Genomic DNA, 12,615 nt, shown 5'->3' on the forward strand with positions numbered 1-12,615 from the left:
AAAATAACACTAATAACACTTACAATATAAGTACATACTGCAGACCAGCTTGTCTTTTGTTAGGAATCTTAAACTGTAACAAGGCATCCCAAGGACCATCCCCAACGATATCATATATATTCATGTGTGCAATTATTGTTTGTCAACTTAACACAAATGAAGTAACATCAACTCAAAATTCCTGTGTAATTAGTTCAGCCATTATGACTTATGTTTAAACGTACAAATACTCAGCTAGAATAATCATGGTGTTCTGACATCAACATCTGTTGTCATCATATCGTGAATATTGGTACACGTGATTGACTGCCATCAAAGACCCAATCATCAATGCCAAATTGGGTTCCTAATTAGTTTTTAAACATGACAATGTTCATACATTGTTGATTGAGTGACACTCCTTCATTGCCTGAATGATGTTGGCTCAGATTTGTATTTGAAGCTGTATCAATGTCTTTACGTCGAAGCACATGTCACTTGGAAATTATCTTTAGTGTCAAGAACACCCATTTTGGGAAATCACTTGACGTGGATCTATGATTGGTCTTGGTCCAATTTTTTGCGAGCTAATGACAGCTTATGCCATTTGAGGACGTGCTATGCTAACACATAAAACTCCCAAAGCAAGAATTCATAGTATGTCAAAAGATTTTGAAGTCAGAGTACCTTGATTATTCCTGATGACATATAACAGACGCACTTTATCATTAGGTTTAGTACAATTGCTAGGAGTATGATAGCACTCTTCAGATTCAGCTGTGCTAAAAAAACAAACCCAGCAGTTAACATTATGAACAGTTAAACTCTTTGAAGTTTGATACATTCTTAAACTTTTGGCTTTTCTTAAAACACCAACAGTTAACATAATTATTGTATCACGTAAACTCTACTAAAAAACCCCAATGTTTTATGTACTTTTTAACTTCAGCTTTGCTAAAAATACCAACAGTTAATTTTACTTTAAAATCTATAAAAACACAAACAAACAATGTTTTATCTAAGGATAGAATACATACTTCAGTACAAACAATAGTTTTGAACAGAGAACTTTAATTCAACACTCATCTATAAAATCACATTAAAAAGCGAGAAATCACAGAAAAAAATCTTCAACGCCGGTGAGTTTACTACGCATAGATACAACGTTACAATTTCTGACGTTCTTTCAGAGTTCAAAGTCCACATCTAATAGTTAATACGCGACATTACAGTTTGACGACTAAACGTGATAGGAATAAACTTTAGGTATCTGTCAAGAACTTCAAGTTTGGAAACATTGCATCTATTCTATTCTAGTCTAGGTTAGCTGTACTAATTTCTTTTGAATGGATAAAAAGTTCAAACCTGTAGCTACACCAGTCACAGAAATGCTTCAGTTCTACTTTTTCTATCACCATGATTCTTATAATTCCACACCCTGGTTTGTCTCTCTCATTTTCCATATATGGCATGTCCAACTCCTTAGGTTGTTGTTTATCTCCACATGTTGGTGTCTGCCCCCTTAGGTTGGTGTCTGTTTTCCCAGGTTGATGTAAGTCTCCCTAGGTTAGTTTTCAAAACTTGAGGTGTTCCTTGTTTTTGCTGTACTCTCACAGTAACTACTTTATCCTGGAATTTTCAAAGCCTTTTCCTACTCCTCTTTTCTTCTCCTCTTCATTCCAGATGTTTTCCTCTTTTCCTGGACTTTCCTTTGCCATCTTCTTCTCCTCACAGTACATCAAGGAAGTTTACAATAATGTCTACAGTTTACAATACTTTGGTTACTATAACAACTGGCATCAACACTAGCACAATATTTGGTTCACAAAGTTACAGTGATGTAGTGGTGACACTTGGGAATGTTTATAGATGATTAACCTTTGAACTTTATATGACCTTTCACCCCTACACCTATGAAGAGAGAGGGAAAAAGAATCAATACAAGAAACATGACAACACCTGACCATCTTAAACCAAGAATTCATTCAAACACGCAACCATAAATATAAGATTCTTAACAAAATCTAAATAATTTAAAACAAGTTAGTAACATAATACAAATATTGAAATAAGGATACATTTTATCAATACATGAATACATACATTTCATACATCGTGTCCAAAGTTATTGAGAACCCTGGCAAAAGATCTCGAGATATATAACTGTTGAAAATATTGTATTAATCATGGTAACTTAAAGTGGCCATATGGATGAAGACTAGGTATTTATTTTGGATTTTTTAATTTATAAAACAACTTTATCATGGCTCCTGACTTAAATAATGAACATGAAACAACACCGACTTCATTCTGTGTTTGTAACTCAATAAATTGCAAAAAAGCTATAAAAAAAATGTGTGAAAGGTTTGTTATTATACAATAACTAACATTTTACACATTTATTAATCTTTTGCAATCTATTGAGTTACAAAGAAGGACTTAGTATATGTCGCTTTGTGTTGATTTTTCAAGTAGGAATTCATGATAAAATTGTTTTATAATTTAAATACCCAGACCTCATCAATATGGCCACTTGAGATAGTTTGTGTCAACATCGATCAGAGCCTGGAAACAGGTGTAGATTTAACCCTTGTTTATTCTCTTTCTTATTATCTCTGTAACTATGTGTGTGTCCAGACTATCATATTATTATTCCCAAGTTACCTTTATAATGAATACATAATTGTACAATTTTGATGCAAATTTAGATCATTTTCACAACAAAATATCTTTGCTATGAAGTTACAAACAATATACATGAACATGTATAACATAAATCATCTCCGTGAGAGAAATACACACAAAAAATGCACCGAAATATACACCTCCAAGGTTTTAAGGAATTGATTTATCACATAAATTGTATTTATAACTAGGAACTAAGTGGATAACCCTGTAAGGTATCTTATTATCCTTCAAAAGATATACATTGTATAACTACTAGACTGACAAGATATTTTGGACCTCACTTCTGGTCCCTAAATAGGTTGCAAACAGCACCCTCTAGTGGCCAAACCATGAAATCTTTGATTTCTTGGATAACTGTAATATGGTACATTAATTAAATTTGTTATATTAAGGAAAAGTAACACGTGTAGGAATTGAACCCATATCCCCTAAACACTAATCAGAGTGCTCTAACCAGCTGAGCTAACGTGACAACTGGTAGATACCGTATATATATATATATATATATATATATATATATATATATATATATATATATATATTACTTATTTGGTATAGTTAGAGCATTTTGTTTTAATTTCTTATAAGATAGCCTCCGTTTCATGTTATTATACAGACAGAATGATTACGTGGGTCCTGTGGACATTACTCTGAGTACATTTCAATAAATACTAAATTAGAACTTAGTAGTAAATGGATACCACAGGACTACATGATACATGGGTCAAATACCAGTACTTTGAGATGTAATATATGAATGAATTGATGTTGAACGAAACCATTACTCAATAACAACCCTAGATTGTTTGCTACCGATTTACTATAGCAGTAAGTGGTGTAAAATACATGTACGTTGACAGCCATTGACTGGAATACCGTAACAACAGTGTTTATAAAATGGGGTGAAATGGGACAGGAACATGTGATTATGGATAGCTGGTAAGAGACCTGTAAGTCTAGCCACACAATATGTTCATTCCAAATTGCTGTACACAACATGGTGCATAACACATTCTCTAGATATTGAAATACTAACCATATCTAAAATGCATACAACATCCCCTTTATATATATATATCCATTTACACTGGTTATTTCAATGTACAAAACGCTGTATAACTTTGTATAAATATATCCTTATTTATCAATATAAACATATTTGTTTATGAAATGAAAATTTTCTAATCTCAGAGTAAAAAAAATTTGGAAGCAAATCCCATATTTTGGTTGACGTCTCATCAACATCACCAGGGGTGTATTATGGGATATTATTGTGTCTCAAAAGAGACAGATGTACATTGCTAACGAGACGTCAACTAAAAAGTGGGAATTCCTTTCAAAAAAATATAATATTTTTTGACTCTAGAGTACAAACCCTTCGTCTATGACAATTCATTCTCATCATAACTGTTTCTGTCATAACATTTTACATTTGAAGAAAATCAATTTTGGAAATTAAAAAAAAAGCCAGAATTTACAAAAGAAAGCAGACTGCTTTCCATATTTAATCAGAACAATTTGAATATTTCTAGTTTTGACAAGGAAAGTGACTAATCCAGTCATGTACCTGTAAATTACTAACAAAAGTGTACCCACAAGTTTAATTGTTAACATAACACTAGAATATTGTGACATAAAAAGGTAGTGTTCCAATAGACCTTTATTTTGTGGTGATTTGCAAGAAAACCCACTTTTATCATTTTCTAACACAATGAAAACTTGGATGGTCACCTGATCAAATGACATAACATCATTACGTTGATGATGTCGAAATGATTTGGGCAGAAGTTACGTAGTCGCTTCAACAACTAGATTCCACTATTAAAGGTAACGTCACTATTTTTTTTAATTCATAAATACAATGGAGTGAAGTATCAATTTCTATTCTACAATGAAAACTGTTATCAATTTTTCATTAAAAGGTACGCTGGTTAGCAATACACGTTATGTTGACATTATTAAGTGGTCTAAGTTTGTTGTCCAATTGTTAAACATATAGACATGATATTATAAACAATATAAACAGATACACATTAATATTCTTAAAGTACAATGTACACTTGTTTCCTGGGTGTAAGGTATATGATGAACAAGAGAATTAAAAGCTTATGTGTCTACATTTTACAGAAAAGGAACAAAGAGAACTATCCAGCACACCCCTAGGGAGAAAGTCGCAGTGAAAATACAATGTAAACTATATTGAAATCAAATAAATAAATAAATCATTTTTTGTGATAGAAAACAGAAAATAGTATAAATTTTGGCATCTCGGTGAGCAATATTTAATTCAGTCATATATTCCATGTCATTGCTTCACTTTGCCACTAGAGGGTGCTATAATCTGGAAAGGTATATTACATGTACATATCCAATCTCAGCACCAAGAACTGTAGAATAAATACATCATTAGAAGAAATATTGTATTTTGAAAGGGCAAGTCAGGCAGCAGTTTTTTTTATGTGTAATAAGTACTTGGTTAGTAGATATATGTTTGAAACAAGTCTTTGCAAAAGACACAGTCCCCCCTCCCTCAAAAACTTCACTTCTGTGTGACTCACGGATGATACAACATAGACCACAGAGTCAGCTCCAAGATCTGTTCTTACAATACACTTCATTTCAAGACATCTGACTCGCCCTTTCCAACAAAAGTTTAACATGTCTGACACAAATACAAACAAGAAAGTGACACGGAAAACAGAGAACATAACACACATGAAAGAAGACAATGATTGTACATGTAATAAGAGACAGAATTTAAGAAACTCATCATAATATGTCGTCATTTTTTCTTGGGTCCTATCATCAAATCATATATCTACAATATTGAAAAACATTTTGAGGTACTTATAAGCAGGGTTCTCCTAGCACCAAATGAGTACTGGTCAAAGTCATGTTTCATTTCGGTTAGTACCGACCAGTATGGAGATAACCCTGGGTGTAAACATTATTATCAGGTTAGGGAGGCTGCTCAAAGAGTTTCTACTTCACTAGGGGGACCAGAAATCTGAAAAAATATTGCAACACTGGTAAAAGGATCACACTTTCCATTGCACATTAATGCTGCGTTAACTGACGTCACCTATAACAATAATGAGCTATACATAGTTTAATTTCTTTAAAAACAAACAACTTAAAAGAGATATACCGGTACATATATCCATAACTATGAAGAATGTGGTTCACAATATCATGTTGTGGAATAGCGATATTTACAGGACAACGCCTAGCAACAAAACTTACATTTACAATACAACAAATTGTACTAGTTTTCTAACTAGTGAATTTACATTTCCTGGAAGACGATTCATATATATATATAATGTTACAGTGCTTTAGTCTGTAAGGTACGCCATGACAGGACGCCCTCACACATCGGTTAACCCGTCCGGAAGAGACAGGTGAGGGCGGAATGACACAGTGTATCTTACAGTCGAACAGTGCATGTAATAAGACTGGTGTGTTTGCTAATTAGATGTAGACAAAGACAAAATGGTACTATGGTCGATTTTTTGGTTCCAAGATGCAATGCGTGAGACGAGTCACAACGTAGCATATTTGGTATGTGTAAGTTTGTGCTGTCTTTAGTATGTTGCAAATAACATTGTCATTGTGAAATGATGGAAAGACATCCTGATCTCTTGAATTGTTAAATAAATAGAAAGAACAAAACATCAAACATCATCAATGACACAAACAGTTTGATCTAAGTTATAAATCCAGGCCAGTCAGACGACAACCATCCCCTTGAGCAGTGCATGCACCCCCCCATCCCCCCTCCCCCCCCACCCACCCACCACGCTGTGTTTTATTTGTTTACGGTCAAGTTACAACAGACATTTTGTCTACATCTAAAGAACAAATACTCCAGGTTGATAGTTGTTGTTACACTTATAGCCAAGTTTAGATTTCCTGCACACTGGTGACATGACCAGTAAATCACACACAAAACTTTTCCTACGTCTCTTAATTGTTGAAATATCTCCTTTGAGCACTCTCCCTGCCTGCTTACATACACAACAATACACATTATTTACAACAATATCTCTACATTATCATAAAAATAGCATTTCTCTGTTTTATAATTACAATAGCTGCTAATTGTGAAATGTGATGTTATAAATTACAGGTCCCTTTGTAGAGAAGTCATCGCAGATTGACTGAGCTGGTGATGAAAGATTGATTAATAACATTTGGATATACAACAAATTTTTAAATGATGATTTTTAACTTCATTACCATGACCAGTATGCTGTAAGTGATTTAGAAAGATAATTTCCATGGCTTGCTGCAAAGAGAAAAGGTTTACTATTCACTGGAGGGCGCCCTCTATCATAATATGGAGAATATTCTAATTGCCCAGCAACGTCCCAGGCAAACGGACAACCGTTAACGTTGAGCCCTGCTGCCTGCCTTGTATTTGGCATTCACCCTCCTGCACCTAGCCTGCCTGCCTTGTATTTGGCATTCACTCTCCTGCACCTAGCCTGCCTGCCTTGTATTTGGCATTCACTCTCCTGCACCCAGCCTGCCTGCCTTGTATTTGGCATTCACTCTCCTGCACCTAGCCTGCCTGCCTTGTATTTGGCACTCACCCTCCTATATTTAGTCTGGGTATGAGCACGGGCTATGGATACATCTATCTTTGTTAAAACGAAAAGCCTATGTACATCTCAGCCTAGTCTAGCTGTTAGAACCTTGTGTATATCTCAGCCTAGTCTAGCTGTTAGAACCTTGGGTAATTCTGCTATCTTTAAAGTCTAGGACACAGGTCGCATAGCAACAAAAGTGTCGTCATTTTTCCGTTAATCATTAGTAGAATGATATTCAGTTCTTTGTTCTTTTTCTTCTCTACTCTTATGTAAAATGATTAGTGCGATGGGCTGAGGCCTTAACATTTGAAATAAACTACTATTGAAAAGTGCCGTCAAGGGTTTGCCTGAATACCAGTGGCACTGCCAACCTCTCCTTTGTTCACCAACTTTTCGAGTACAGATTTGAGGTCTTGTTATGAAACTAGTCTGAGCCAAAAGAATATAGACAGTTTTCATTCAACATCAACCAATTTGCAAAGTAAGAGAGGGAACTCTAACCCCTTAGTCGTGTTCATATCTGCCGGCTACTGCTTGTCACTATGAACTTTAACATCCATGTCTGTGTGAACAAAATCATTGCTTACAAGCACAAGGACACACATCTATATACTTGCACACTGATACCATTGTAGTCCCGTAGTCTAGCTACTAGATTTATTGCTGCAACACAAATCACATCATTGCATGGACTGCACTGACAAATACTGGATATGGATAATAGTGAGAGATTGTCAGTGTGTGTACCATCATCATACACTAGCTATATTGTCAACTAGTGGGTCACATGGAAAAATTGACTAGATAAATTATTCTCTAACACTTTATAGGTGGTTTTGGAATGGCATGTGTGTGTGTGTGTGTGTGTGTGTGTGTGTGTGTGTGTTCAATCAACAACATGGCTCAAGAATGAATGTACTTCCATTTGGGCTAGCATCAGGACTGAATTGGACGAAAGCCTTCCCACGCCTACTGTTAATACAATGCCGACAAAGGGTCTGCAAATTGGCGAGTTAATCTTGACATTTACTATATTTATGCACATAAGAGGTATGCAAACTTCCACATGTCTATGTGTACATCACTACATGTATTTATGCATGGGGTACATGTGTATGTGTACATGTATTTATGTATGTAGTACATGGTTATGTGCATGTGCATGCTAATAATAGGTTTTATGATATCATAAAAAATGATATATTGTCATACCAGTATGTTACTTACCGCACTAAAACGACACAGTTTAACGACGATAACGTTCACGATCCCTATCTCGGTCTCTGTCCCTGTCACGCTCCCTATCTCTGTCTCTGTATTCCCGTTCACGACTTCTATCCCGATATTCTCTATCCCTGCTACGAGAACGTTCTCTCCTTTCCTTGTGGCGACTCTTGTCCCGTGACGACCTATGGCTCCTTTCCTCTTTGTCATGTGAAGATCCCCTTTCTTTACGCCTGGAATAATAAATTGTATGTTTGCTTGTTGCCGCTGATCTACCCTTTTCATTATACCCAAAATGATAGTTTTCTTTGCTGTCTCGATTAAATGCAAATAGTGTAGCATGTTTGCCGCTGATGAAATCCTTTTTTTACACATAAAATGATAAATCATGATTACTTGCTTGTTTATTGTCAGTGATGGACTGGTTTCAACCACTGCTAATGTATGACATAGTATGCTTGTTTGTTAGTATGTAATGAACTACTTCGGTTATTTATGTTAATATGCTGATTGGAATGAACAAGCACACGAAAATGATAAATTGTTTGTTTGTTTGTTGTTACTTACCTATGAACCTCTTTTTTGTGCCTGAAATGATTAATTGTATGTTTGTTTGTTTGTTGTTGTCTGGAATAAATTTCTTAGCACATGAAATGATAAATAGTATGTTTGTTTGTTTGTTGTCTGAAATGAAATTTCTGGGCATGTGAAATGATAAAATTTTATGCTTGTTTGCCATTTGAAAAGAATCAATTTCTCAGCATCTACAGCGGTAAAATTGTAAGTTGTTTTTTTCTGTGACAAACCCCTTCTAATAACTGAAATAATAAATTATGTTTGTTTGTTTGTTGTTTTTGGTGACTGTCTATGTTTCACTGAAAGTAATGAGTTGCCTATTAAATGAACACATACCATCAACAAAGTTTTTTGTGGCATAAAACATTTTTGTCCATATTTTTGAACGGATTCCTTTTTTTTGTATCTCTATTTATGATTTAGTTCAGATGTTATAATTTGCCCACGTTGTGAGTTAGAGATGTTATCACACTTTACCTTGATCCTGATCCGTATGACTTTGATTCAATCCCATGAAGACAATCTTGAAGTGAACTGATGAGTACTTTACATCTGTCATCTGATGCTACTTTGGACTGTTTGATGAGAGAGATGGCAGTCACAAGGGTCTCAATAGCACTGGCATACTCAGCTACAGGGGAAAACATATATATTGTCATGCGAGTACATTACATGTACATCCGTTATCTGATACCTAGATTGTTTGATGAGAGCGATGGCAGTCGCTAGGGTCTCAATAACACTGGCACACTCAGCTATGGGGAGGGGGTATTTTGGGTGTAAAGAAAAAGGGAATTAAAATGGGGAATGTCAGTGTTTACATTTGTCACATCTTGTGCATTTTAATGAAGCATTAAAAGAGGAACATGTGCATTAAAATTAGTGTCTGCATAAGTTTGTCTACGCTACCATTAGTGTCTGTATAAGTTTGTCTACGCTACCACTAGCATCTGCATAAGTTTGTCTGCACTACCACTAGTGTCTGCATAAGTTTGTCTACGCTACCACTAGTGTCTGTATAAGTTTGTCTGCGCTACCACTAGCATCTGCATAAGTTTGTCTGCACTACCACTAGTGTCTGCATAAGTTTGTCTGCGCTACCACCAGCATCTGCATAAGTTTGTCTGCGCTACCACTAGCATCTGCATAAGTTTGTCTGCGCTACCACTAGCATCTGCATAAGTTTGTCTGCACTACCACTAGTGTCTGTATAAGTTTGTCTGCGCTACCACCAGCATCTGCATAAGTTTGTCTGCGCTACCACTAGTGTCTGCATAAGTTTGTCTGCAAATCAAGACATAGACACAAGACATAGACAGGATGTTTAGCCTAAAATGTCAGCTACATGTAGTACGTATAGACATTGTAAGTAAATGATAACTAACAAGTGAACTCATCTCATACAATAAGCAAAAAATGTTGCCATGTAAATCAGTTTATCATTTTTTCAACAATGATAGAAGAGATATTTTGTTACCATTACTAGCATCTTGGACTGCTCTTGATATAGCACTGCTTGATACTGTTCTGTTACGATTCATAATCTCTTCAAACTCAGCTTCTGACAGTTGTGGTGATGCTGGCCTGAAAGTCATCATTCAATAACTAAACTTTAATATCATTGAAGCAATATGATGTTGACTCATTACTTCACATGGTTTTTTATAATAATTTTTTCAGAACCTTTTATTATACACGCATGTCACTTTGATGACTAATTTTATGCCAAATCTGGCTAATGTTAGAATTCAAGGATATTACATTATAAAAATAAGGTAACTACCAAGAACTATAAAGTAATATGTGCCTGTTAAAATTGATATCACCAATCTCATAGAACACAGGTGAGATCTAAAGGAGGTCGTCAGCATTACGCCTGTGTGATGATAATACTTTTTGGATGTTTACACACATTACAAATAAAAATCAAAACAAACAGAATCTTTACTATTCTGGCTGAATTTGGCTCGGGACAAATTTCACTGAAAATCAAACTTTCATATGTCAAAGTTTGGACAGAATTGAAGAACTTTGTTCTGGATCTTTTTGAAATTTTATAATTTTGGGTTCACTATTTTGTTTTTAAAAAGAAAATTGTCAATCTTTATTTTCCGAAGGAATAATCACAATATTGTGTGGCCATATTGGATTTTCAAATGACCTAATTTTTATAAGACTTTGACCTCTATTTCAAAAGTTTTTGTACCCACATTTTTTTAGTTTAACTGAAAATGTTTTTTTTGTACAAAGTAACAGCAATTGCTTAAATAGTTTATTTCAGAGGTACCTTTCATAGATTTCATTCCATTTCTTTCTTTAATAAGTGACTTACCTTTCTGGTGGTGGTGGTCTGAAGGGATCTGGTTCATACCTTGGTGGCGGAGGGCCAAAGTGATCAGGTTGTGGAGGAGGCTGGAAATATCAAAACAGAAAGTTTAAGTCACCTCACAACAAAATATTAGTCATATATTACTACAACCAGGTGTTGTTGTGTTTGCAAATCTTGATGATTTTATTAACGGCTAGAACTCCAGTAAAATACCATTTCCTGTCTAAGAATGGACAAGTGGAAAAATAAATTTCTAATATTACTACTGTAGAAACTGAAGTATACTTTTGCGAAGATTGACACAAACTAAAAGTACTGTTGTTCTATGTAGATGATTACACAAGTGGGTGATAGCTGTGCCTCAGTTGAGTGCATATAATCACCCTGTAATTAAGATAGTGTCAAACAATAGAAGTCCCCCAAAAATGTACACATACAGTGCAAGATCAAGCAAGTCATTAGAAATGCTAGACTCCATGAGTACAATTAAACCAATGTCTGCTCAATAGTTAATGTGTACACTACAGGTTGCAACAATACTTTCAGTTCGTGTACATCTTAGTTAGCTGAAAGTTTGGTTTCTGCTGTTGTAATATCACTCTAATCATTTATGATAGTAAACATTATATCCAGTACTCCAAAACTTTAGGTCAGTAAAGACAAGGTCACGATTTGTAACTGCTTCACTGATAGCCTAAACAATACAATGATGTATAATTTGTCTTTTTTTTTGGAGTGATAGGCAGTAGTAACCAGTATAAAGAGAAAAAAAACACTAATTTTTCTTACACTTACCAGTCGTTCCTGTGGTGGCCCTTGAGGAGGGAAGAAGGCAGGGTTTACATGTGGTGCTGGGGGAGCAGAGTGACCTGGAGGAGGCGGATGTCCACCTGGGGGGCCGCCATGATGAGGAGGGCCTGGATGATGAGGTGGTGGGGGACCATGGACACCAGGAGGTGGAGGACCTCTGTTTGGTGGTGGTGGTGGGCCTCCCATTGGTGGTCCTGGAGGACCTGGGGGACCTGGTGGACCCCCGGGTGGTGGTGGACCACCATAGCTACCTGTAAGACAGACAAAAAATTGATAGTTTGTTAGGTCTTTGCTCAAGTTCCCTTCAATTGTTGAATTTCAAAAGAATTTGGAGTAGAAAGTAGTGCACAGTATAATATCCTCACACTACTATTTTATTCACTGGAGAATTCTCTACAAAACTTTAATTTCCCAGTA

General features: G+C 35.5%; 1 protein-coding gene across 2 annotated transcripts in view; it reads right to left on the minus strand.

The window, feature by feature from the left end:
- Positions 1-1,022: 1,022 nt before the first annotated feature.
- The window catches only part of LOC144447971 (cleavage and polyadenylation specificity factor subunit 6-like), a 31,894-nt gene continuing 20,301 nt past the window's right edge, over positions 1,023-12,615 (minus strand). For both annotated transcript variants that reach the window (XM_078138095.1, XM_078138094.1), the window contains exons 9-14: positions 12,184-12,449; positions 11,392-11,471; positions 10,537-10,643; positions 9,537-9,690; positions 8,487-8,716; positions 1,023-1,890 (exon numbers count right to left, since the gene is read on the minus strand). In XM_078138095.1, coding sequence (XP_077994221.1) covers positions 8,506-8,716; positions 9,537-9,690; positions 10,537-10,643; positions 11,392-11,471; positions 12,184-12,449 — 818 coding nt within the window. In that variant the 3' untranslated portion in view covers positions 1,023-1,890; positions 8,487-8,505. The remainder of the gene's footprint in view (positions 1,891-8,486; positions 8,717-9,536; positions 9,691-10,536; positions 10,644-11,391; positions 11,472-12,183; positions 12,450-12,615) is intronic.

The sequence above is a fragment of the Glandiceps talaboti genome, chromosome 17 (genome assembly GCF_964340395.1).
Source record: "Glandiceps talaboti chromosome 17, keGlaTala1.1, whole genome shotgun sequence".
Taxonomy (NCBI): domain Eukaryota; kingdom Metazoa; phylum Hemichordata; class Enteropneusta; family Spengelidae; genus Glandiceps; species Glandiceps talaboti.